Raw genomic sequence first — 27,606 nt, 5'->3', positions numbered from 1 at the left:
GAACCGGGGAGCCCAGAACTGGACACAGTACTCCAGATATGGCCTCACCAGGGCAGAGTAGAGTGGGAGGATAACCTCCCTCGACCTGCTGGCCACACTCTTCTTGATGCACCCCAGGATGCCATTGGCCTTCTTGGCCACAAGGGCACATTGCTGGCTCATGGTCATCCTGTCATTCACCAGGTCATCTAATATGAACATAAGGTCTCTCTCCTCTCTGAGCTGGCAGGAGACAGACCCTTGACACCTCCTTTCTCGAGAGGAAGCAGCAATCAGGGTACGGACAGGGAAGAAAAACATTTATACAGCAATGTATGTGGGGTAGTGCACCAAACGTGCCCATGGTGCTTCCTTTCAACCCAAAAGAAACACCTTGGGAGGTCAATGTCCTTTCACAGCTCATCTGCTCCCCAGCCTCCTGCCCCGAGGAAGGGCCTGACCTTGGTGCCTCTCTTTTGCAGAGTGGGGCTCCAGCAGCGGGGGCACCTCCAAGGGGGAGCAGCTTCCAACCTGCTGCATCTATGATTCTGTGATCTTCCAGTCGTACGTGTCTGCTTGAACAACTGGGACAATGTGGTATAACTGGGCCCCTGCCAGCACAACTGTTTTGTCTGCATGCAGTGGTCGTCCAAAACCAAATGCCCACTCTATAAACAACCTTTCCCATACATCCTACACTCAGTGGTGGCCAATGAAGACTTACAGAAGCTCAGTGTCCAGCCACTTGCAGACGCTGCTGGCAACTTTGTCCCTTCCCCATCCTTCCTTGTTCAAAGACCTCCTTAACCAGGTCAGCCATCCTGCTAGCAGAGTTACATTTGTCCAACTTTGTGAGGTGGCTCCCATCTCTCCCAACCAGATGTTGATCCTCAAAAAGGACCCCTCAGTCATAGAAGCTAAAACCCTGCTGCAGACACCTTCTTCCCATGAATCTTCCTGGTTGCTTCGTAATGCATTTATATTCTTGTCAACCACAGTATCTGGTAACTACAATCTCAGGCATCACTTCATGGAACAAAGTTTGCTCAGTTTTATTTCGAACAGCTTTTGATGGATATCCCTTCGCTCTGGACTTAGGAGAAGTAGTTAGGGCAGAAAGCATCAGAGAGATACGGGGGCTCAAAGAGATGAAATCCCTGCCTCTTGTAGGGGCAAAATCACACTTTCTGTTCCCTTTTGAAAACATGGCTACACTTCTTTGTGTGTACTTATATGGATATCTCATCTTATGCACCAACAACTGTCTTGATTAAACTGCATAAAGCAAGGCTTAAATTGGTTGCCCAGGCTGACAGCTGCAGCCTCTGTCGCAGCACAACATCCTGAAAACAAGACCTTTTTCTTTCGGCAAGGGATGACCTGGCATACCTGGAACACACAAGAATAGCAAGAAAATGTAAATCCATAAATGACTATAGATTTTTTTCAGGGAGGGAAAAGCTCCACTGGCAGTTTGGGACTGCACATTAAATATGATTAAAAGGCTACAAGCCCCTGGACTTATTGCAGCGGGGTGTGCACAATTGCCATCATCCAAGTGTCCCTGGCTGGGTGAGTGATTGAATGTCTTCTCGTGCAGCCAAAAGGAATACTTCACATGGACATCCTGGTGAAAGAGACAAACAGAGGAGACTTGTCTTTGAGGACAGCAGAATCCCAGTGGTGACAAAGTTTCTGCATCATGTTCTGTTCACCAGCTGAGGGAGGGCAGCCCCTCCACTCACTCAGCAAAGCACGCAGACGGTATCAAGAGCCTGACTTGGCTACCCAGGGCGCTCAGGGCCGAGGCCCGGTGGGAGATGGCTGCTTCGGCAGCTGGAGGCAGGGACAGGAGACAGAAGCGATGCCCAGGCACGTAGGGACGGTGCCAGGAAAGCAAAGCCCTGCTGGAGAGAAGACTCGCAAGGGGCCTTCAAGGGAGGCGATTCTTCCCTCCTTTCAGCACCCTGGCCTGCCGTGGCCGCACTTCGCTCCCCGTATCGGGGGTGGGGGGGCACGGACTGGCCGCCGCCGGCTCAGGGGAACCTCAAGATGGCGGGGCGAGAAGACCAGGCCCCCGCTGACCGCCCCCCCTCCCCCGCCGGCCGCCAGGGGGCGCTCCCCGCCGCGCCCGCCAGCCCCCCGGCCAGCCCCGGTCCCTGCGCCGGCCTCCTCGTCGTGCGCTGCGCCGCTCCCCGCCGCTTCTCTATGGCCGTTGCCCGTGGCAGGGCCTCTGTTTACTTCCGGCAGCCCAGCGCCGCGCTGCATGGGGCGTGGGGGCGGCCGCCCGGCGCTAGCTGCCATGGCCGAGCCCGCCGAGGAGGAGGAGCTGCCGGTGCCCGGTGAGTGGGGTGACGGTCACAGGGGGACGAGAGCCGTGGCGGTCGCTGCCCGCTTCCCCCACGGCGGCGGCGGCGCTGGGCGGGGGGAGGGGGTGAGGAGGGCATCACCGGCGCCCCAACGGCCGCCTCCCTGCCCCGGCTTGCGCCTGCGGCCCCCGGGCGCCCCGCTCTGCACTTGACGGCCGCCCCCGGCTCCCGCCGGCCGGCGAGTGCGGGTGCCCTGCGGCGCGGCTGTGGGCCGCCGGCTGGGGCCCGTGTCTTCCGGCAGAAATACGTGCGCTGACGTCAGAGATTAGACGGGGGCAAGCATGCTGTCGTCACCGGCATGGCACGGTGGTGCCGTGTTAATCAGGCAGGGTGTTTTGGTTTTTTATTTGCAGTTAATAAATGAGTTGTGGTCCGTGGTTTGACCTACGGCAATTTTTAAACATTTGCTGGGTCCTGAGACAGCAAAACCCTCATTTATGTTCTGTGGGATTTAATTTTGTGAATCGGTAGGATTTAATTTCCAAACAGATGGCTTAGGTTTCAGTTGTGGAATGAATGAGATACAAAGGACGTTTGCGACTTAAACTGTCTACTTTTTCCTATACGTTGAATTAAGAATACATATATATTTTCTCACGTTAACGCTTCCGAAAGAAAAAGAAATGAACCAAAGTGCTCCACTTTGGCATGAGTGCCAAAGAGGGCACTGTGAGCATGTTCAAGACGTGGCTGTCTGGCTGGAGATTAAAATAAAGTTTTCACATGCCTTTGAGCATGTCTAAGGTTGTAAGTGTGTCTATGTAAAATGAGGAAAAACTCAACCCTTTCTTTAAAAGGCTTGAATTCGTCTGCACAAGGCTTGTTTTTAATAAAACAGTGAAAGTGAAAACACATTGGAGAGGTAGTAAATTACAATTTTATACGTATCTGCTGAACCTGATGCATAAAATAACATGTTATTTGCAAATACGGGAGACTTGCATTAAAGAGTAATTTCTAAATGAACATCACATTTACGGTTTAAGAGAGAACTTTGGGTTTTGGAGCTGCAGTGCAGACCGTCGGTGCGATTGTTTTAATTGAAAGGAAACACACAAAGATGTTTCAATGTTATTATCAAATATGTGATATCATAGTTTGATATCACGTATCAAAACTATGTGTAATTTTACAGAAGCAATCTAGTGTCACTGTGTGTATTTGTGTTATCATAGCTTACACATTAACAAAAAGTCTGCAAGGAAAAGGTTTGGTTTTTTCTTTGTTTTCTTTTCCAAAAAATGATTCTACCCTTAAAGCACGAGGTTTGACTTTTTAAAATAGGAGGTTTAATTGGGCTTTGACACATAGTCTGCATGGCTTTTGGCAAATTATTTAACTTGTAAATTGGTTTATTGTCCTGTAGAATTGATATTTTCTGTTCAAGCCACATGCTTAACTAAAAGGTGAATGAATAGTTAACATTCAATGTTTTAGAAAACATTGCTGCCACTTTCGAAAGTGGGAAGAATTGAGAAAACTAGTCAGATTACAAGGGCGGAAGAGCTGTCTGCACTTTATTTTGGGGTGGTTTTGCTTGGGTTTTTTAGATCATGGTCTTATGATTGAAGACTGTTGTGCCAAACCGTGTTTTGAAGGCTGAGAGTTTTTAGGGGGGTCGTTTTTCGAGCACGTGTATCTTTTCAGATGAATGAGGAAGAGTGGTCAGTTTGGAGCCTGTCACCTCTTTACAGGGTGTGCGTGTCTCTCTCTAATCCAATTTGGAAAACCTGTTTGAATTCAAGTACAAACGTAAGTGGGAGCTCTTTGTCTGGACCTGCTTTCAGGATGAATTTTTTATTTCACTTTCTGGGGGTAGTTATTCAGAGTGCTTTATTCTTTCTTTTACACACACAATGTAGTGATAAAGTACATTAGTATACTTTAAAATAAATTATTGTATCCTCAGAACACAATATACCAGCAGCAATACCTACTCTATTAGGAAATTCATGGAGGCTGAGAAGAATCAGGAGGACTGAAATGTGAGCCTGAAAATGAAGTAGTCTTGGTGAAACAGAATAGAAGAAAACGCTTCAGCTGTTTAAAAAAAAAAAAAAAAAAGAAAGATAGAAAACTAAAATGCACAATTGAATTAATAGGAAATGATGATTTCAAAATGTATGAGGCAAAATTTGTTTTCACTAAAATTGACATTATCTCTTTGTGTTTTAGAATCAGGTGCTGTTTTCACATTTGGAAAAAGCAAATTTGCTGAAGATATTCCTAGCAAGTTCTGGTTCAAAAATGACAAGCCTGTACTTATATCATGTGGAGATGAACATACTGCTATTGTTACAGGTCAGTATTGGAAATGGACTGTATGATAAAAGGTTCTATATTTATACAGCTTGGAAAGTTATGGTTCTTATTTGAATCCTGAGGTAATACATCAAACACGGTTGTGGAAAGGAGAGAGAACTGTTCTGTGGGAACTATTGGGTGTCTTTGAAGTTAGCGTGAGGTCACTGAAGGTTTCCACAAGACATGCCCAAGAACTGTCATGAGGAAATCTGTAGTAGCTGAATGTTTCACACAGGATTTAAAGTAAGCATGACTTTGTTCAGCTTGAATGTTTCTTGGGAATCTGGCAGTGTCTAGTAGGCAATCTTAAATATAGAGATTTGTATTGTGGAAGTAAACAGTACCTATTGAACACAGTCAACAAGTTCACTAGGAATCTGCCTGAAACAATAGCTAAAATTGTATCTCTGAAATGAAAATTTGAATTAGTGTTAACTGTCAACTGAAAATAACCCATGAAAGATCAACTCAAAAAACTTCAGAAAATCCTACTAATATTGGAAATAAATTGCAAAAGCATTCAAAAAAGCTCAGATGCAATACAGCGAGCAGTATTAATGTTTATTTTCATTTCTTTGCAATGATGGAAACAATACTCATTGAAGAATTTGTTCAATTTCGTGGAAGGTAGTACTCTTTTGTTCATGAGTAAGTGTGTCAATTGTACTGACAATTGACTGCTGACAGACAATAAGACTCTGTTGTTCTGAAATTTATAGGCATACTTTCAGGACTTTTTTTATTGGAATGTATTTATTCCTCATCAAGGCCCAACTGGTCATTGCTCATTAAATAATTTCCTGAGAGTTTCTTGCTACGTCCCTAAGCAAAGTTGAAGATGCTGTATTTTTAGAATGAACTACTCCAGCCATGATAAAAAACCAGTATAGATTTCATGGACTGCAGAACATCTTGAGGTGAAATGATACAACTAATTTTTCAAGCCTAACTTCATAGAAGATGAATTATCCATGAATAGTTTATTTTGAAGAAAACTTGACACTTGGATTGAACCAGTTCCTGTTAAATTGCCGGTTGCATAAAATTGATGAGAATGCACTAGGGCACTGTGAAATTTTCCTTTTGAATTTTTTTTTAATATATCCTTTTGTATGCCCACACTCAGTTTGAAATAATGCTAGTATAATTCTCAGTTTAGACTAGTCAATTTAAATTGCCTCTTTGAGTTCCCCCAGCCTGTGCCAGCACTGTTACCCTAATCAGCAACAATCCCCTAATTCCCACGTCACTGTAACAGTGGTCACTTAGATAACGTTTTTGAAGAAGTCAACTTGCATAAGTTTGCATGCAGCACCATTTCTCTACTATCTCCCTTTTTCCCTGTTATTTTAATACATGCAGCATGTTTCAAGAGTGTGTCTGTAGCTGGCCTTTGCTGTTTTAGTGTGCAGATACATCAACAGGAAAACTTCTAGATAATGAGATCTTTATTTTCTCAAGGCTTTTGAGGCGAGGGAGCTGTAGAAGCATTAGTACAAAATTTCTTTGGCACCAAAAGGTGCTTTTAGACATTGTCAAGTAGAGGCAAAAGTGAGGGTAAAATACTAATCAACGACAAGCAAAAGTAGAGAAACTGCAAGAGTCATACAAAAAAGTGAAGGAAAACAGAAAACCTTTGTCCCTCATTTGTTCTTCACACCCGTGCATGCCTGTGTGGACCTCGCATTGTTAGATGGAGTTGGATAATACAGTAGAATTACAGCCCTTGGTGAGTGACATTGAACTGCAGTAACACCTGGAATAAAAGCTCCAGAAGTGCATGTCGATAATGAGTTTACTGAGAAGAGTACAGACCTTGTGGGAAGCCAGGAGCTTCTTGAAATCCAGCTGAACCTGACCTGGGAGAGAGAAAAGACAGACATCACTGAGCAAGGAAAAGTATCTCAAGCAGGTGTGTGTTAATGCGTGCTTCATTATATTTTCAGTCTTTATTTACAGGTTACAAAATCCCCTTCTCCTTTTTTTTTCCACCCCCTGTAAGAGGTAGTGGGAATATCAGTTTTATACTAACATGTCTCAACAATCATGAGTAAAACAATCACCCAAACTGATAGAAAACATTCCTTAAAGCTGGTTTTGTGCAGGAGAGACAGCTACATCTAGCACTGAATCTTGACTGAATGCGAATGAAGAAAATGAACAGGAACTAAAGCTAATGAATTTAGCCTTCAAACAAAACATTCAGAAATTTTCAAATACTTTTTTTCATCTAATCCAGCATCAATATTCCCATATGACTTTTAGGAAGAAAAGTGTAAAGTAAATATGAAACACCCTGTTCTTTCTAGGTTAGGAGTTAGAGTCCAAAATTGTATTGACATACTGTGGCTGTGTGTTGGAATAGAAAGGACCAGTGATAGTTACTTGCTGATTTTGAGTTGGCTTGCTGAGCTAGTTGGAGAAACATTTCCTTCTCCAGTTTTGGAGTTTGGGCTTGAAATTTTTGTTTCTTTATTCATTTGCTCTCTATCTTTAGCACAATCTTCATTAAAATGTTCAAGCAGGAATTGTTTTAAGCAGTTGTCTTCTTTAAGTTGTCTTCTTTAATTCTTTAACGCAGTAACGAGCAGTATATCTCTCAGCATCACTTGTAATATGTTTAACAATGTTTCTTGCCCCATTTATATATATTTTTTGGCCCAAGAATACTGATAGTCCACTCCCTGCATCTTCTATAACTGCAGACTTTGGAAAGCAATTTATTCATCCTGTTGGGAGCTGGTGTGATGTTATGCATATTTTTAAGAATCTCCTCCCAATACCTTGCTACTAATTTTCTTTTCTACAAAACTCTTAAAAGTTAACAGCTGTCTTATTGTTTATTTGCCTTGATTAGAGTATCCTAGGCAGCTTGCCCACATTTGATCAAAGAGACTGATCCTGTTCACAAGAGGGAAAATGGTGATGACGGAAGACACATTTTTCTGAACTCAAAGCTCTGGAGAGAATTGAAGCCCCCAATGCAAGAGGGTAGAAGGAAAGAAAGAAGTATCAAGTATGAAAGTAGGGGTGAAAAGAGGTGCATGTGGAACCACAACAAGATAGTATGCTTGTAATTTCCAGTTTTTTAAGGCATTAAACATTCAACAATTTACACCAAAGAGGCCTTGGAATCTCTCCAGGGCTTTGGACACTAGATGCCTTCTATTCCTTCTGCCTACCCGCAGGCCATCAGAACGTGACCCAGTATCTTTCACACCAACTGCAAGGGAAAAATTAGAACGATTAGTACACGTTTGCATTGATCTTTGATATGTGTAGGAGCAAGGAATATACTGCGCTTTTTTTGTTTGTGTGATGCTAAATGTCCTAAGCGTGACTATTCTTATTGCTCAATAAAGCTTTTATTTTGAGAATATCGTGACTTGCCTCACAAAACTGGTATCATTCCCATTTTCATGAGATGTATTTGAATTGCATATTAATTTTAAATGAGCTGTTAACATATTTTATTCACAAAATAGCACAAATAAATAAATAAAAATTCATGGTGCCTGGCTTATGATACTCCATCCAAAATACTACCTTTTACGTTTTCTTTGGATATAGCTTCTCAATAGAATCTTGTAATAAATGCTCGAAGCCTGTACATTGTCTACCCATTTTATTTCCCTCCGACACTAATATAATTTAGAAAGCAAGAGAGGGAATATTTAGAACATACCTTTAAGCATAGATGATAGGAATGCTTGGCTGCCTGCTATTATCATGAAGCATGTTGAGGATTTTAGCTGTTATTTCCCAGCATCTGAATGAATGCCTTTAGTAGCGCTTCATGAACCAGGGGAGCATGTGACAGATGGGGTTTCCAGGAATCACGGTTGTGATAGCAGCTACTCACTTGAGAAAGGTACTGGTTAGGAGACATTTTCTTCCTGAAGTCTCTCCCAAAAGCTCTGTTCCTAAAGATGTAAGCACCTTGGGGCCTCCCTAATACCCCTGAATTAATGTTGGTGAAACATCGGCTAGTGATAAGCCAATGCATGCATACTTTGGAGAAATAATCTGGTCTTGTATCAGGAAGAAGCTGGAGACTGTTGTTGGAAGTATCTTTTCATCATCAAAACAGTCCGAGTAGTCCTTTTCTATCCTGTTGTTACCCTTCTGCTGCCCAGAGTCATAATCTTACTCTGCCAGACCTGTCTTCTGCCAGCCTTTCCAGATGGCAGATGGCCACAATCTCTGTATGCCAGCACTGACGCGGAAGCAAAAAAAACAAGAACAATCTGAGTTTGCCAAGTTATGAAATATGATCCTTGCCTATTTCTCTGCTGTTGAATTAGTTCCTCACTTCAGTGCATCTGTGGTGATGACTGGAGGTATCTCAGGATGCAATTATGAAAATAGGAAAATACAAAATTCTGTCATGTTTCCTGGCCAGCTTAGATTGCATTATGTCTGTTCCTAAACTTGATTTGCTGAACAGCCACAGAAATGTTGCTTCATTACAGGCATTTGTTTAGGTTCCTCTGTAGTGCCTATTAGTTTTCATTCACTGCCAGAATGACCTGCTTCCCGGTTTTCTTATTTTCTGTTACACTGCTAATTGTTGGAAGCCTGAAATTATAAAAGGCTGTCACTCAGTTGTGAAAGAATGTAAAAAAATTCCTCTCATCTTATTAAGCTCCTTGACTTACAAAGCAATGTCTGGGAATTCAAAGACTGGTATAAGAAACAGCAGATTATAGGATGAAAAGCATGACCTGTTGGAATTTTGAATGGATAAAAGAGAATGTGCTTAAATTGAATTACGGCAGCTTGGCATCATAGTCCCACAGGAGTACTACTGTCTTAAAAGGCATAAACTTGAAAGTATAAGCAAAGATACAAGGAGGCATATACCATTATAGGATGCCATTTGCTAATAAAAATTCTTCCTATGAAAGGACATTTTGCTCTCAGTGACAGACAGCTCTGCGTGCATTTTGGCATGATTGCATTATGAAAATCAGGATGGTGATATAAGTGCTATTAGTAGAGCACCATAAGTGTGGACTTGACCTCAGACTTTCTTCCCTTCCAACTTTTTGGAAAGATGTAATATTGACACATAGCCCCATGTTCCAAAAATTGTCAAATCTAACAATTAGATTGGGACTTTGGATACTAATTATTGTTAGCTGATGGTGGTTTGTTGTTTTGTTTTTTTTAACTGTGTGTCTATATTTAAGTAAATAAATGGATTTTTTTTTAACAGAGTAAATATTTTTGTTATATTTTAAACATTTCAATATCATAATTCAAAGTGTCTGTAGATCACATTCATAATCTTCACTGGGAATCTACTGAAGTACAAATAGCCGTAAGATTTTGGCATTATCACGTGGAATTGCTGTTATGCCTTGTGATCATGTGATAACTGCTGACGGCTAGGGTGACAAAGTTTATTTACGTGACAGCCTTGTGATGGAGTTTAACTCACAAAGCTCTGCAGGCCTTCATCAAAAATAAACTCCTTTTAACAGCTATAAAAAGGTGGGGGGGGGTTGACAAATCAGTTTAATGTTTTGCAAAGATTTCTGTTGAAACAAGGGTTTTATCTTTAGGTATGAACTTCACAACATTACAAAAGGTAATAGTTTAAAAAATGAAATGAAAGGGAATTAATTCATTTTAAGGTATCATCACTAGTCAGTTTTGTCTGCCTAATTTGCATGCCTGATGACAAAAGCTTCATCTGTTCGCATACCGTCCTCTTAAAAAAACTTTGATTATTTGGAATTACAATAGTTCATTGTTGTAATGGTCAAACCTGCAAGTTCAATGACATGTCATACTGGTTTCTGAAATACTTTTCTAGCATTGCTCCTGTTGAAGGTTTGTAATCTAATGTTTGCATTTAGGTTTATAAAACTCCCTGACTGCATGGTGGTTTTATGCATTTCTTCTTGATAGGGAGAGTAACAAATTAATACAATTTGTGAACACATTTGAAAATTTGTCAGAAACTATGTTCTGTAAAGTGCAAATTTGTAAATCATTTTAAGAGAAGACATTTAGCAGTAAAAGAAATAGAACCTCCCTAAAAAATAAAATAAGCTGAACGTTACAAATTTGTGTTTGCATTAATTATAAAGCTGCATTATTCATTCTCGTCTTTGGGGTGAAAGATGTGGGTGCTCAGTTAAATGTGCTGTTATTTTGTAAGTAGGTCCATATATACTGTGGTTTCTGAACGGCAGGGTCTGTCCAGGAGTACAACATTTTATTTTCTGAAGAGCACTTTATCTGTGCTGTAATTAAAGGAGAGGACGTTTGTTCTGCTTTTTGTCTCTTCTTCTGGATGTGGATTTTCTACTTAAACAATGCAATTACTACTTTTGTGCTGAAAAATCACAAGGACATTAATTATTGTTTACATTTAAGTATTGATTAAACCTTACATTAAAAAGGAAGTAAGAAATAGCATAGTGTGTGAATGACCATCTTGTCTTGTATGAGGTATTCAAATACTTGTATAGATTCTGACTGTGGATTTTTTTCAGGGAATGGTAAACTATACGTGTTTGGCAGTAACAACTGGGGCCAATTAGGACTAGGATCAAAGAACACTGTCAGCAAACCAACATGTGTTAAAGGTTTGTTTAATTTTTCTTTTTTTTTTTGTCTTTTTGAAAGGATACCCATGTGAAAAGGTGGTTTGTAAGATGCAGTTCCAAAATAACTGATTCTGCCTTCTTTACTCATCAAGGGTAGCATATTACTGCACAAGCTCATAAAGGTGCCTTAAAAGGATCCCTGATTGATTTTCCATCAGCTGTGGATTCTGGGTCCTTTTCTTGTCTGAAGATTACTTCAGATACATAGAATCCTGTCTTTTTTGAGGGCTCTCATTTTATGTAATATTTGGCTTTTCTGACAAACCACATCTTCATTGTGACTGCAAAGACATGAATCAGATGCCTGGTCTCTGCAGTGTTGTCTTGAGTTAGAAATCAGAGTTCCAACAGCATTGTGTAACCTTTGTATTGCTGTTGTCTTAGCACCTTTATAAATGAAAAAAGTCTATCAGGAACTTTCTACAAGTACTGCTACATTTTTAGCAAGTATAAGAAGTGCCTGAGAGGGCATAAATGTTAATATATTTGTATGAAGCAGTAAAATAAATGCCCATATTCTTTCATATGTTGTAAAATATGTTTTAATTGCACTGTTATCTTCTTGATCTTTCCTAGCCCGTTTTATCTTGTCAAACAAAACTAAGTCAATATTTTTTCTCTATCCCCTCCCTTATGTCAAGTCAGATCTATGCCATTAACACATTTCTTTTCACCATTAAACGCTTAGCCTCATCCTTTCTGCCAGCAGATCGATCTGTTAGCTTATTGTTAAAAACAAATTATCCTGCTTGTTCAAACTCTTTTCTTCTTGATTTAGTTTATTCTACTGTCCTTTATCTGCTCGTCTCTCTATTTCACTTCAGAGGGAGAATGCAGCTACTCTCAGATTCACATCTTCTGTCAGCCATGTGAGAGATTGATTCTTACCTTGGCTTAAATGGATTTGGTGTCAAGTTTTTTTTTTTTTTCTGTCAAATTGCAATGGAGAATAAAAGATAAAGAGAAGATCACAGGAATTCAAACCAGACCTGGCATCCATTGAAAAAAGTCACAAGGAGGGTATCTTTCTTCTCTTGGCAGTAGGCAGCAGGAAGAGGTCCTGGAGCTTTTCTCACTAGCTTTCAGTCATCACTTGGCTTTGGGAATGGGATTGCAAGGACACATTGCAGTTTCTGCCTGGGGCCAAATCATAGAATCATAGAATTGCTGAGGTTGGAAGGGACCTTTAAGATCATCAAGTCCAACCTTTAACCTACCCTGACAAAAGCCACTTCTAAACCATGTCCCTAAGTGCCCCATCTACCCTTTTTTTAAACACCTCCAGGGATGGTGAATCCACCACCTCCCTGGGCAGCCTGTTCCAATGTTTAATAACCCTTTCAGTGAAAAAATGTTTCCTAATACCCAATCTAAACCTCCCCTAACGTAACTTGAACCCGTTTCCTCTCGTCCTATCACTTGTCACCAGGGAGAAGAGGTCAGCCCCCATCTCTCTACAACCTCCTTTCAGGTAGTTGTAGAGGGAGGTGAGGTCTCCCCTCAGCCTCCTCTTCTCCAGGCTAAACAACCCCAGCTCCCTCAGTCGTTCTTCATAAGGTTTGTCCTCCAGACCCCTCACCAGCTTTGTAGCCCTTCTCTGGACACGCTCCAACACCTCAATGTCCCTCTTGTAGCGAGGGGCCCAAAACTGAACGCAGTACTCGAGGTGGGGCCTCACCGGTGCCGAGTACAGGGGGATGATCACTTCCCTAGTCCGGCTCACCACACTATTCCTGATACAGGCTAGGATGCTGTTGGCCTTCTTGGCCACCTGGGCACACTGCTGGCTCATATTCAGCTGGCTGTCGACCAACACCCCCAGGTCCTTTTCTGCCGGGCTGCTTTCGAGCCACTCTGCCCCAATCCTGTAGTGCTGCATGGGGTTGTTGTGACCCAAGTGCAGGGCCCGGCATTTGGCCTTGTTGAACCTCATACCATTGGTCTCAGCCCATCGGTCCAGCCTGTCCAGATCCCTCTGCAGAGCCAACCTACCCTCAAGCAGATCAACACACCCACCCAGCTTAGTGTCATCTGCGAACTTACTGAGGGTGCATTCGATCCCTTCATCCAGATCATTGATAAAGATATTAAAGAGAACCGGCCCCAGCACCGAGCCCTAGGGGACACCACTTGTGACCGGACACCAACTGGATTTAACTCCATTTACCACCACTCTCTGGGCACGGCCATCCAGCCAGTTTTTTACCCAGCAAAGAGTACACCTGTCCAGGCCATGAGCAGCCAGTTTCTCCAGGAGAATGCTGTGGGAAACAGTGTCAAAAGCTTTGCAAAAATCCAAGTAGATAACACCCACAGCTTTTCCCTCATCCACTAAGTGGGTCACCTTATCATAGAAGGATATTAGGTTTGACAGGCATGACCTGCCCTTCACAAACCCATGCTGGCTGGGCCTGATCACCCTGTTCTCCTGCATGTGCTGTGTAATGGCACTGAGGAGGATCTGTTCCATGACCTTCCCAGGCACCGAGGTCAGACTGACTGGCCTGTAGTTCCCCGGATCCTCCTTCCGGCCCTTCTTGTGGATGGGTGTCACATTTGCTAACCTCCAGTCAGCTGGGACCTCCCCGGTTGTCCAGGACTACTCATAAATGATGCAAAGTGGCCTGGCGAGCACCTCCACCAGCTCTTTCAATACCCTTGGGTGGATCCCATCCGGCCCCATAGATTTGTGCACCTCCAGGTGCTGAAGCAGGTCCCTCACCGTTTCCCTTTGGATTACAGGGGCTTCATTCTTCTCCCCATCCCTGTCTTCTAGCTCAGGGGTCTGGGTACTCAGGGAACAACTGGTCCTACTGCTGAAGACTGAGGCAAAGACTTCATTAAGTACCTCAGCCTTTTCCTCATCCTTGATCACTATGTTGCCGGCCCCATCTACTAGAGGACAGAGATAATCCTTAGTCCTCTTCTTATTGCTAATTTATTTATAGAAACTTTTTTTGTTGTCCTTGACAACAGAAGCCAGGTTTAGTTCTAGCTGGGCTTTGGCCCTCCTGATTTTTTCCCTACATAGCTTCACTACCTCTTTGTAGTCCTCTTGAGTGGCCTGCCCTTCCTTCCAGAGGCCATAGATCCTCTTTTTTTCCCTAAGTTGCAACACTAGCTCCCTGTTTAGCCAGGCCGGTCTTTTTCCCCGACGGCTTGTCTTCTGGCACATGGGGACAGCCTGCTCCTGCTCCTTTAAGACTTCCTTCTTGAAAATCATCCAGGCTTCCTGGGCTCCTTTGCCCTGGAGGACTGCCTCCCAGGGGACTTTGTCAACCAGGCTCCTGAAAAGCCCAAAGTCCGCCCTCCGGAAGTCCAAGGTAGCAGTTCTGCTGACCCCTCTCCTTGCTTCTCGTAGAATCGAAAACTCTATCATTTCATGGTCACTGTTCCCGAGACAGCCTCCAACCTTCACATTCCCCACAAGACCTTCCCTGTTTACAAACAACAGATCCAGCAGGGCACCTTCCCTAGTTGGCTCTCTCACTAGCTGTGTCAGGAAGTTATCCCCGGTACATTCCAGGAACCTTCTAGACTGTTTCCTCCCTGCTGTATTGTATTCCCAGCAGATGTCCGGCAAATTGAAGTCCCCCACGAGGACAAGAGCCCGCGATCTTGAGACTTCTCCCAGCCGTTTATAGAATATTTCATCTGCCTCCTCATCCTGATTGGGCGATCTATAACAGACTCCTGCTACGATATCCGCCTTGTTAGCCCTGCCCCTGATTCTTACCCATAAACATTCAGTCTCATTATCACCATCATTAAGTTCAAAGCATTCATAACACTCCTTAACATACAGGGCCACACCCCCGCCTCTCCTTGCTTGCCTGTCCTTCCTGAAGAGCCTATAGGCATCCATGGCAGCACTAGAGCTATGTGAGTCATCCCACCACGTTTCTGTGATGGCAACTACATCATAATTATCCTGCTGCACAATGGCTTCCAGCTCCTCCTGTTTGTTGCCCATGCTACGTGCATTAGTGTATAAGCACTTCAGCTGGGCTATAGGTCCTCTCTCCTTTTTACTGGCGGGAGCTGAAATTCTGCCACCCCCAGACTTATTCCTAAGGAGCCTGGTTACGCCCCCTATCTGGGGGGCATAACCCTATCACAAATGGTCACATCACAACCCTATCACAAATGGTTGTGGCTGCATATTTTCTGAGAAAATATCTTCCAGGACTTGACCAGAGACTAATGAAATTTATGAAAAATTTCCAGCAATGTTGTTAGCATGGCTCATCAAATACAATTGATTAGCCTAAGTGGGAGGAAGGTTAGGGAGCACAGGCTTCTGAAGAGCTGATTAGGATCATCTCTGAAGTCGGAGGCAGAGTTTTGGAATATAAAGCTGCAAATTAAGATTGTAGGAAGAAGCCAACATTGGAAGTATTATGATTCCAGCCTAGTGGTAGTGATAGGTGTCAGATAGGATAGGCAGGAACCTGAATTTGGACAATTTATGTTTGTGTCTGATAGACCAGAGGCAGTTCATGCTTAAGTAGATTTATTTGGTGACTTGGTAGAAGGGATTTCAACATGAATGTTATGAAGCTGATGAAAGTTGATTTGGAAGGACTGAAAAGGTTTGTGGAAGGGATGATGATTGTTGGCTTTGTCATGGACTAGTGCAGTGGAAAAGCAATTAAAGATATATTATGTAAAAATAATGCTGTTTAAGACCATTGTATAGGGCAAAGGGACATGGCTGAAATGTTGGCAACGGTCAGTAATTGGAGAGAGGATGGAAAAGTCAGTGAGATTTTTTCCGTTTCTGAAATGGAGTGCAACTTGCCATGGGAGAAAAAGCACCTCTGTATTCTCTCTCTTTCTCACCTACATTCCCAGTCTTTCACAGTGATCAGACTGCAGAGAAGTACATATAAAGGGTGGGCGGTAATTGAGCTGAAATTGAGACAGGATAGTATATGGAAAAATTTTACGTGCTAGTCCAGATAGGACCATCCGTGGCGATTGAGTTTAGTGATCAATAGTGCAGAGCAAAAGTCTAGGAAAAATGGTAGCTGTGCCTAACAAAGGAAGATAGGGATGACAAGACAAAAGAACGGTATGATTTTGAAGATTAAGGATAGCGGGAAAACTGTTAAGAGGGAGTTAAGAATAGTGCTGTTAATGAAAACTGAAGACAGCTTTAAGCATGCATTTTTTCCTGCGACATGATATATTCTTTGAGGCGTATCCCATAAAAGGTAAATTCTGAGCAGTGTGGCATTGGGATGAAATAGCCATCGTCAAGTTAACCTGTGTGTCAGTTATAAGTTTTTAAGGTCTATATCTGTTTTCTTGTCTTTGGGGAATCCTGATTTAACAAGTCATGTGCTAGGTTCAAATGGGCAACGAATCTTGTAATCATTCTGTTGGTAAAAATATGAAAAAACGCAGAGCGCTCTGTAAAGCATAGAACATTTTGTTGTTGAACCAGGTATCAGCTTGTTTATAACTTTCACCCCCCCTTTGGCTCTAATTCATAGCTTTAAAACCAGAAAAAACGAAACTTGCTGTTTGTGGAAGAAACCACACTTTAGTTTACACAGGTATGTAACCTATATTATGTACATATTAAAGATAGATTGCTTCCATTTCTTTCATGCAAAATTACATTTGGAACCCCAGGAGTCTTGAGGAAGGAAAAATAAATGAAAATGGGACAGTTAAAACTTGGGAGTTTGACATCCAGTTCTTTGAATTCTTGATTTATTCTGAGTCAATGCGTTTATAAAATAATGTTATATAGGAGTTTGCTAGCAATAGACAGATGAAAAACTTTCCTGCTGGCATTTGAGGTGTGGTTAACAATTATCAACATTTCATTTAAGCCTTGTAAAAGTATATTAGTATGTTTTATATATCTGTACTCAAATTTACCTTTGACAAGTAATTTATCTCTGTTAGTGTGAAGTTACATATTTGAGTAGATATAGAACTGAATGTTTTCAAGTCTTCAAATTTTGTTGCATTTTGGTTAGACAAGGTAGTCTGCTATTTCAATGACAAGTTGCTTTATTAAGTTATAAATAAATAAACTGTAAATATAAACTAAAATTTTTAGAGAGACAGTATACAGAGAATTGATGCAAATTCTTGTCATGCTTCTGAAATTTATGTAATGAAATAGCCATCTATGGTTGCAATCCTTTAGCTTGTGGTAATATTATAAAGAGGATTGTTTGATTATGAGGAGGTTTATATATGTGGAGACCCTGAGCACTGTAAATAAGACTATTAGAATAAAACAGAACATTTTAATAACAGTTGAGTATGCAAGACTGCACAGGGTAAATATTAGTCACTTTTAGTGTACACACTGGCTAGATAATTTGTGGGCATTTATATAGCAAGGAGCATTTATAAATTGTATGTCAGTTGCTTATCACATTTGTGTCCGGATTTGTGTTATTAATGGGCCTTATCTTTTTCATCATAGATGAGCATTTTAGATGTGAAACATACTAAAATTAAAAATATAAATCTTAAAGTTCTCTTAAGTTGAAGGTATCAGTCGTCAGTTTTAACTTCATCTTTGAGATTCTTAAACAAAATAAAGACCTAATTAATTAAATTGAAAGTGATTTAAATATTAAAATGAGTAAAATATTTCTAATAAAAAACTAAGCAAAAGTATATTTCATTCGCAGTACTCAAAACTATCAAGTTATGCATCTCTTTAATTTATGTACTAATACAACTTCAGTTTTCTTGCCTATGACATCATTCACCATTTTCCTCTTGCTTTATCTTAAAATATATATTATTTGGGGAAGGAGCTTCTTCTGGCTGCCAGGGCTAGTAGTAGTCATTTTCTCAGAACTCTTGCAGAACTTCAAATTATATTTACTTTTTAGATCAGTCTCCAGAATGGTGGGAAATGCAGTCAGTCTAAGTACATGTGAGGCCTTTAGAAAGTTCTGATCCAAGCATGTGCAGGAAAGCCTCTTTGCTGGCTACACCAGAAACTGCTAATGTCAACTCGAGGATATTTCAGGGCAGTAGACCCCAACTTTTCTGTAATACTTTTCCATTAAAAATTAAATGACTTGCTCTGTTTTCTCTGACTTTTTACCATTGATGAGAATGTCTTTATTCTCTGTATTACATGTGCTTTTCTGTATGCAGAAAAAGGAAATGTGTATGCTGCTGGAGGTAACAGTGAAGGTCAGTTGGGTTTAGGTGACACAGAGGAAAGGACGACATTTCATTTAATTAGTTTTTTTACCAACCAGCACAAGATCAAACAGCTAGCAGCTGGATCATACACCTCAGCAGCAGTAACTGGTAAGAGCAACTGCTAATAAAACCTATTTATGTGCGTCCAGCCTGGTGTTCCAGGGAAGCATTTATTCCGGCATTCTGTCTGCGTGTGTGCGTGTATTTTCTGTGCTTCCCTATCTTCTTTCCCTAGTAACCACAGTAATTTTTTGATAGCCAATTTCCTACTTCCACACAATCTGGTAAGGGGTGGCAGTCTCGGTAACTTCCTACAATTTTTGTGAAAGTAGACCTTTTCCGTGAGCGATGGCCAGCAGTGGGATCTCAACCTGTACTAGTTGAGTAGGAATCCTTGCAAAGCAGAGGCAGTATGAATACCCTCAAAATGGGAAAGAGCTTCAGTTCATTTCCAAGGAAGCCAGCTACAAAACATGAATCTTATGACAACTAAGTTTCTCTAATTCCACTTCTTACTGCAACTATTTTGGTCTACCTGTACAGGCTACACAGCTGGGTGATTGCTAATTCTGAGAGAGGCCTAACCTATGACCTGCTTCTCCGATGGCAAATTACAGAATTCTGACATGTTGAAGTCCACACACTTATAATACTTTCAGCCACTGAATGGGTGGTCCTTTATTACCCTATGGTGTAATTTCTCAAGTTTTGCTATAAAGCAGCTGTTTCTGTACATGTTTAGGATACCTTATTGAGGCTGTCATTTCAGGATGTGACAGAGAGCAAAAGAGTGGGTGAGAGAGATGCTGTCCTGCTTGTCTGGTTTGTATTTTTTTGTGACAATTGCTAACATTCTCCTGAGATTCGTAAGTCAACTTTGAATGATTTTAGTTCCCAACAGCATCTCAGTAGCACTGTAGATGGTACATATTTTTATTCACAACTTACTTACCACCAATAAGAAATATGCAGAGAGAAGACCTCATGTCTTCTAGAAAAGTCGAGTGATTTTTCATGTTGTTTGCTACATTTTTCATTTTTTACTGCTGCCATTGGTCTTTGTGTCAACAGAAGCTGGTCTTAATAAACCTGGAACAGCTTTTGCGATAGTCTAAGGAAAATAAAATGAAACTGGGCAATATAATCAGCTGGGAAGAGAACTGAAAAATAAGGCAAGAATAAGTGAGATGTATAGCAAAGTCAGAACAGAGAATAAGTTCGGAAGAATGAGAAAGTGGTGACTTGCTACCAGAAATGAGAAGATGCCTTAAATTCGCTGGAATATTTTCATACTGACCTCTGGCAACTGCGTTGCCTTATACGCTCAATCTTACTCTTCTTGAAGGAATGTTTTTACGTAGTACTTTACCTGTTGCTATTTATGGTCTAACATCAGTAGATGACTAAGTGTTCTGTGTCACTTTTGAAAAGCTTAAGGATACCCTCTTACTTCAGACTCTTTTGTTGCAATGTGATAAATACCATTTTATGACATCCCCGAGATCATGACATTTAGTGGTGTCATACACAGAGTTTATGAAATGGTCTTAAATGGATAGTTGAACATTTTATTAGTTTTGGTTTTAAATCTGTTGACTATCTGTGTCTTCATTTCAGAGGATGGGCAGCTTTTTGTGTGGGGTGACAATTCAGAAGGTCAGATTGGCTTGGCTGATAAAGCCTGTGTCTGTGTCCCTTGTCAAGTGGATGTTGGAAAACCTGTTTCCTCTGTATCCTGTGGATATTATCACTCTGCCTTGATAACAGGTAAGAGAATGGGAATAGCGGTTAGTGGATACAAGTAGGTGGCTCTGAAATCATCATCTGTGTAAAGGTAGCAAATGAGGCATTCATTACTTTTGAAACTAGATATGCCATAGTTGTTAAAAGCTGCCATGTGGCAGACAATCATCTGTGTAGTTTTGTATCACGTTGGGAGATTTTACCAGAGACAGGTTCTCTAAAATGTGGTCCTAATTGATTTATTTGGGAAATTTGCATGTAATCTACTATGTAATTGTATGTTATTGTTGAATTACCAATACTGTGAGAAAAATCCGCAGTTAATTTTCTGCATTTGCACATTGTTGTGCAAAAGTATATTAGAAAGAACGACTATCTTGCCACACTTTATTTTCATGAAGGTTATGACAAATGTTGTGGATTGGTGTTATGGTTTCAATAATCCAATTTTTCTTGAGATTATTGATTTTTTATGGTGATCAAATAATCATCTTCATCTTCTCTAGAAATATAAATATTGAATAGACTTACTATGTTTTGAGGAAAAATTAATCTCATTTGCTAGCAGTGCAAGATTGTTGTCAAAGTTTGATGTTATGTCTTAAATTTTAAGTTATGGTGTCAATATAATAGGCAGTACATGATATGAGAAGCATGCGTTACAGGGAGTCGGTGTCTGATCTCCAAACCAACCTACCTTCCTGTTGCTTTCCACCTCTCTCTTCCCACCTGTCTGTTGGTTTCCAAAGTGATGATGCCACTCTTTTTTTAATACTGCCAACATGGGTGAATTTGTCAGTTGGTACTGATGATATTATATATGAGCAGCCATGAACTCCTCTCAGCCATATAGATTTACTCTATTAAGCTTTACAGTTTAGGCCCCTCAGTGTAATTAAAGATTTCAAAGGATCAACAGTTTTGATTGTGAAGCTTTTGCTGGGTACCCAGGAACTATTCCATCAGATATTCTTCTCAGGTTACTTGATAAATGTTACTTTTCCATGTATGATATCCATATAGCTCTCTGAGAATATGCTATTAACAGAATGAGAGCTTCCTATGCTAGACAAATACTAATTAGGTGTTACACTCGTAGTGTGCAACTTCTATTATAGATGCTTTATTACAGTAAATGAATGAAGTGCCTATGACTGATCAGGAGCTCAACACCTGTTAGGAAATCTACAGCTTCCTGAACTCGAAATAAATGGGGGGAAAAAAAAAAGAGCCTTACTTCAAGGGTATAGTAAGAAGGTGTGTATTTCTGCCTTAAAGACAAGAGCAGAAGCTCTGAAAGACTGCAGTGGGATGTAAGAAAAGCTCTCATTAGAAGAAGGGTTGAGGACAAGCATCTAAGAGCAAGGAGAGAACAGTGTGTGCCAAGTGCTCTAAGGAAGCGGAAGCTTTTAATGGAGGAGTTTGAGAAAAAAGATTAGGGTAGCAGCTGGGTAGAAGAAACGGAGCCTCTTAAAATATTGGTAGGAAGATGAACTGGTTATCACCTGTGAAAATGAGGAGTTGTTGAACCTGTTACTGTTTAAACAGGCCTTGGTGTGAGATGGAAAATCTTAATTTTCAGCCTTAGTATCTGCAAATCCTGCACAAACTGGGCTTCAATTTATCTTCCTGAAACTATGGACATGTGGATGGCCTCTTTTGTGGTGAAAAGAGAAATATTTTTTTATTATTTTCCTTTGGGCCCTTGTTGATAATTTTATTTGACTGATACTTTAACTATCATAGACATTTAGCGTTGGATATCCGGGTTCTTTTTTACTGAATTGATCTTCTCTTGCACTAGTGTCAGTGTATATCCAGCCAGTGTTTAAAAACAAAGTTTACGCATTTACTCTGAGTGTACCGTAGTCATACATTGTTTTAGCTATGAAGTTAGCCATTAAATTATGAATTTGGAAGTTCTGCAAGCTGAGTCTGTTTGAGTACAAATGTAGTTACCTTATTTTTCTCACAGCCTAGTGAGGAAGGATGTCAAGGTACTATGCTGTTAAAAGATTTTGCTTAAAAAAATGTGGTTCTTTTAGTATTATGTGGATTCTTTTTTCATTTATGGAAAACACTTGCTTGTAGGGCTTGTTGGACTGCCTCAGAACGGTGGTTCACATTCTCAGTATTCTGCCTCTGAGTGCTGGTAGAACAGCAAAATAGATAATTATGGAGTATTTGGAATATTCATATTACGGGGATAGGTGGTTTTTTCCCCCCCCAGATTGCCATTTGGTCGTTGAATTATGCCTTGCAGTATGTTTAAATGTTTGCCTAGCACAGGGAGTTTTCTGTTTATTTTTATTGTATGGTTTTGTCTTGTGTACTAGAAATTAGAATCATTAGTGTTATTTTTAATATATACTTTTGGAGGAAATACCTGGAAAAGAAAGTGGCTCTGTATTTCCAGAAATGAAATTTGAACTATTCAGGTGAGTGTATAATCTGTATTAATTCCCTCAACATCAAAAAAGTATACCAGAGGAACTTTTTTTAGATTGTGTTACTATGGAAGAAATGAGAGAAACACTGTGTATGCAAAGCTTTCAACACCTGTAACTTACCTATACTGTACTTACATAACTATAGACTTACATAACTATACTCTAAAATTACTATGTTTTGACCTTTTAAACATGACTTGTACATAAAAAGCATCAAATTATATACTGTCTTTAATAGTAAAGCGTAGTTGCAGAATGTAGGACTTGATGCATGTTGCTGGGTGAACTGATGAGCATGGCACCATATGGTTCCCTTTCTTAATATATTTACGTTTGACATAAGCTGTATACTGGGTAGGCAAACTCTTAGGAACACAGGCCGATCTGGGTTAAAACTAAAATGTGGTTAATGAGGATGCTAGAATACAGAGTGTGGTCACAGAGTGCCCTCTCCAGGGCAGGATGTTCATTAATAAGCCACTATTGAGGAAAAAAGTGGTGAAAAGTGAATCCCAGCTTTTTTTCTTTTTTAAACTAAAGTTGTTATTTCTTTGAAACAGCTTGTCTTATAAAAGAGTTTTTAGTGGGCATTTGTCTTTAAGGTGTTTAACTACTATAAAATGAAAAGTAGAGTGGAATCCTGATGCAAACCTTTGGTAGATAAAAGCATATTTTATGGAAATTGTATGGCATTCAGTCATCTGAATTTGTACTTCAGTTCTACAAAGTTTCTCAAATCTAGTAGTTCCAAAAAGATGATTTATTACCTTTCTCACTTTTGCTTTTTAGAATGCCTTCTTTGCAGATGATAATTCAACTATTAAACATGTCAGAGTCATCTGTATTCTACCATGTACATGAGGGCCTCACTAATGCCTAAAGTACTTGTAGAATAGAACAACAGAATTTATCCTGAATTATTTTTAATAAAAAACACTTCTGAAATTTAGACTAGGCACAACCACAGGCAATGGCTAGCTCATTTCCATATGCAAATTAGGAGGCTGGTCTGGTTACTCACTTCAAGTTGGAAAGATGATTATTTGCTCCATTTTCCTCTCAATTTGCATTCTTCAAAGAGTTCCGCTGAAAAGAAGTTTTTAGTTTATAGCTTCCAGCCCTCTTTAGGTCTTTAGGACTTTTTCCGAGTACCCATTTCCTTTCCTTTCTTTTTGCAGACTTGGGATGTTAGGTCTCCATATTAGAGGTATGTCTCAAACAAAGCAACAAAGAAAGAGCAACGATGTTGAGTTGTTATACAGATCTTTGCTTGATTAGTCTTTGACCACACTCACTCAAGAGGGCAACGATTTTTCAGAAAGTATTAATCTTGGCAAGCATTTATAGCTCATTTGTTCACCCAAGGAGATGAAGAACAGGAAAAGCCAATTTATCTAACCAGTACTCTGGTGTCTACAGCAGAGTTACATTCATGGAGCCAGAAAGGAATTGAATATATTAGACCTCTTCTGATGTTCCCCCTGCCTGAACTGTTACTGTAAACAAGGTCAAGATAGCTTCTCACAGATGTCTTTTCATAGAGAGCTTTGTGGGTTGCTTGCATTCCTTTTTTTAATGTATTTTGTCGTTATTTTTAAGGACCAGTTTTAAAGATCAGCCATTCCACAGACACTTCCATGCTCAGAATTTCAGCGTTTGAGGTGGTTTCAATCAATTTGGTCTTGAATAAACACTTTCTTTTTTTTTTTTTTCACTTTTCATTTATTTCAAGGATCACAGAGTGATCCGGTTCTTTTGTCTTCTGCCCTTATTTGCCACCAGCCAGATCTCTTATCTTTGCTCATCTGCAGTACTTGCGTTTGCCTTTGAGGGGCCGTTCTCTTGCCATTTCCTTGACATGCTCCTGTGACCTAAAGTTTAGTGATACAGAAAATGTGCCACACTGGGGGACGTTCAACATGTGAGAATAGGACTCTCATGAGAGGAGGAAATGAAATAACCAGGTTCCATTGTGAACAGGGTGTCCTTAAAATGCAGATGTACTGCACACATACTGTACTCAAAATTTATCTGGGTTTGACTGATTCTTTTTATGCTTGATAGCTATTCTTCCTAGTTTTTAGACTACTATTTGCCTTAAAGGGATGTCTAATGTATTCAAAAATTGCTTTAATAAATGGGTTTATCTTTGTTAGCTGGATTATTAAGTTGAAAAAATGTAATAAACTTGATTAGTTTGGGAAGTCAGTGGAAGCTTGGCCATTTGAATCTCTAATCCTATTAATTAGATTGTGATTGGATTAATATTTGCAGTGCAGTAGTGTTTTAAAAGAAATGCTGGTCTCTTCAAAGAGAACCACGTAAGTAGTTAGCTCCCAAGTGCTTTTGGGGGTTTATCAGCTTGTTTCTAGAAATATGTGGCAATAAAACAATGCTTACCTTCCAAAAACTAGAGGGTTCATTTTGTGGTTGGGTTTTTTTTGTTTCTTTTCACTTAGAATCCCTAATAAAATGGGGATTGTCAATGGAATGTTTTGGTTATAGAAAGCCTTACATTGCAGTTTATTTTTTGTTGTTAATTGAGCTACTGTTTTAGGATAGAAAACTGATGCTGCTGCAAATAATTGCAAAGTATCAGCCTGTTCAGAGTATAAGGACGTAGGCATAAGGATAAAGATCAGAATTAAAACAGAAGATCAAACTGAACTAGAAGCCTAAACACAGTCCATAGTTTAGAAATGAAATGAAAGATACTTTTCTGCAGCTGTGATCATTTACTGTTTCTTAAAAAACAGGCAGATTGAAATGACTGCAGAACACCTCTTAGAAAAGAAGTGTAGAAGAATACAGCAAAGGTATTTCTGCACAAATACATGCAGGTAAATGAAGTATTATAATATTATTGGTGTAGTTTGTGTGTGCAGGAAAGAAAGTGTCCGAATGATAGAGAAAATAAGGACAGCTGGGAGGACGGGGTTACACCTCTGATGATGATAGTTGGAAAATATGGCTGCTATCCTCTTTCATTGTCTTGCTGAGAAGGGTGTAGCTCTGTGAATAGATTGTGGGTGGCTACTCTTAATAGCCTGAGCCCTGTGAAACCCTGCAGGAGGCTTGACATTCAGTAAGATTGTCAGTCCCTGATTGTCTCTCTGTGCAGTTAGAGCATTCACTGAAGACAGTAACTCCAGTTGCTAGCCTTAGTGGCACAGGAGCGTGGTACTTGAAGAATCTGTGCTGTTGTGAGAGGCAGAATTGATCTTGGAAAATATAGAAACAATATAAAATTGTCTGGGGTTTCTTTGACTAAGGCAGAGGCTTGTGAACTTTACGAATAAATATTGTGCCGTAACAGTTAGGTTCTAAATCTTTGGTGGAAGTGCTGGGTTGCAGCTTTATGTTGAGGCTTAGGACCCATTTTCCATTTAAAGCAGGAATTCAGCTTTTATGAAAAAAAGTCCTTTCTGCGGTTTTTGCACTTTGAGCATGTTATACATTTTCTTCAGAATTGTCAAGTTAATTGATAAATTTATGCATTTAAATAATTTTGAAGCTGATTTATCTGAAAAAATGCATAGTATCTTTTTTTTGGTCCTGAGTGAACTTTACCATAAGAGACATGCTTAGAATCATAGAACCATAGAATGGTTCTGTTTGGAAGGGACCTTAAAGATCATCTAGTTCCGACCCCCCTGCAGTACGCAGGGACATCTTCAACTAGATCAGGTTGCTCAGAGCCTCATCAAGCCTGGCCTTGAATGTCTCCGGAGATGGGGCTTCCACCACCTCTCTGGGCAACCTGTTCTGGTGTTTCACCACCCTCATTGGAAAGAACTTCATCCTAATGTCTAATCTAAACCCACCCTGCTCTAGTTTAACACCATTGCCCCTCGTCCTGTTGCTATATGCCCTTGCAAACAGCCCCACCCCATCCTTCCTGTAGGCCCCCTTCAGGTACTGGAAGGCTGCTATAAGGTCTCCCTGGAGCCTTCTCTTCTCCAGGTTGAACAACCCCAACTCCCTCAGCCTGTCTTCATAGGAGAGGTGCTCCAGCCCTCGGATCATCTTCATGGCCCTCCTCTGGACCCACTCCAACAGGTCCATGTCCTTCCTGTGCTGAGGGTCCAAGAGCCGGATGCAGTATTCCAAGTGAGATCTCACCAGAGTGGAGTAGAGGGGCAGAATCACCTCCCTCGACCTGCTGGCCATGCTGCTTTTGATGCAGCCCTGGATGTGGTTGGTCTTCTGGGCTGTGAGCGCACGTTGCTGGCTCATGTTGAGCTTCTCATCAACCAACACCCCCAAGTCCTTCTCCTTCAGATTCTCCGTATAGTTAAAATTAATTGAAAACCTATCTTCAGGCTTCCCTTGAAGAAAATAGATAATAATTTAGACCCTTTTTTTTTGCATATTGCGAACTGTCGATACCAAAGGTAACATACATCACAGATGAGCATGACTGCTCCAGCATCACTTCCTCTGAGAGGATGGGAGGAGAAGCAGTGCTTTATTAAAAGACATAGTAGTTCAAGGGTTTTCAGAATGAATCGAAGCCCTTCTGATGGAGGGTCCTGACAACAGCAGTCTGTGCTGCTCTGTTCTGTGCACCCACTGCTGTAGTCACCCTTTAGCACAAAGTAATCCAGAGCCAAGTGCCACAAAGAAAAAAAAACAGATATTGCTCGCAAAAGAGTTTTCCAGGAAAAACGTTTTGAATCTAGTTTATCTATTGGATTTATCAGATGTCTTAAATGAAAATGTATTAATAATTAGTTGTCCCATAGTTACACAAAATGAAGATGCAGTTTTGCAACCTGAAATTCTCGCTGAGTTTTTATTCATGCAAAAGGAAATTTTAAACAAGTGTATTGCCAGGCTGAAGTTCAGGAAGATTCAATAAAAATAATACATTTCTTACTGACACCAGTTTTGACTTTCTTGTCATCAGAATTAAAAATTCAAAAAGATAAAATTCCTTTCCTGTCTTGG

The 27,606-nt window shown here is 40.5% G+C and overlaps 1 protein-coding gene across 2 annotated transcripts in view; it reads left to right on the top strand.

The window, feature by feature from the left end:
* The first annotated feature begins 2,135 nt into the window (after nt 1–2,135).
* RPGR (retinitis pigmentosa GTPase regulator) overlaps nt 2,136–27,606 on the top strand; it is a 48,902-nt gene continuing 23,431 nt past the window's right edge. For both annotated transcript variants that reach the window (XM_054220913.1, XM_054220903.1), the window contains exons 1-6: nt 2,136–2,321; nt 4,524–4,649; nt 11,159–11,251; nt 16,771–16,833; nt 18,413–18,571; nt 20,081–20,230. In XM_054220913.1, coding sequence (XP_054076888.1) covers nt 2,246–2,321; nt 4,524–4,649; nt 11,159–11,251; nt 16,771–16,833; nt 18,413–18,571; nt 20,081–20,230 — 667 coding nt within the window. In that variant the 5' untranslated portion in view covers nt 2,136–2,245. The remainder of the gene's footprint in view (nt 2,322–4,523; nt 4,650–11,158; nt 11,252–16,770; nt 16,834–18,412; nt 18,572–20,080; nt 20,231–27,606) is intronic.

This window comes from Rissa tridactyla, chromosome 1, assembly GCF_028500815.1.
Source record: "Rissa tridactyla isolate bRisTri1 chromosome 1, bRisTri1.patW.cur.20221130, whole genome shotgun sequence".
Lineage (NCBI taxonomy): Eukaryota > Metazoa > Chordata > Aves > Charadriiformes > Laridae > Rissa > Rissa tridactyla.
The sequence above is the reverse complement of the archived record's forward strand: the minus strand, read 5'-3'. Positions and strand labels throughout refer to the sequence as shown.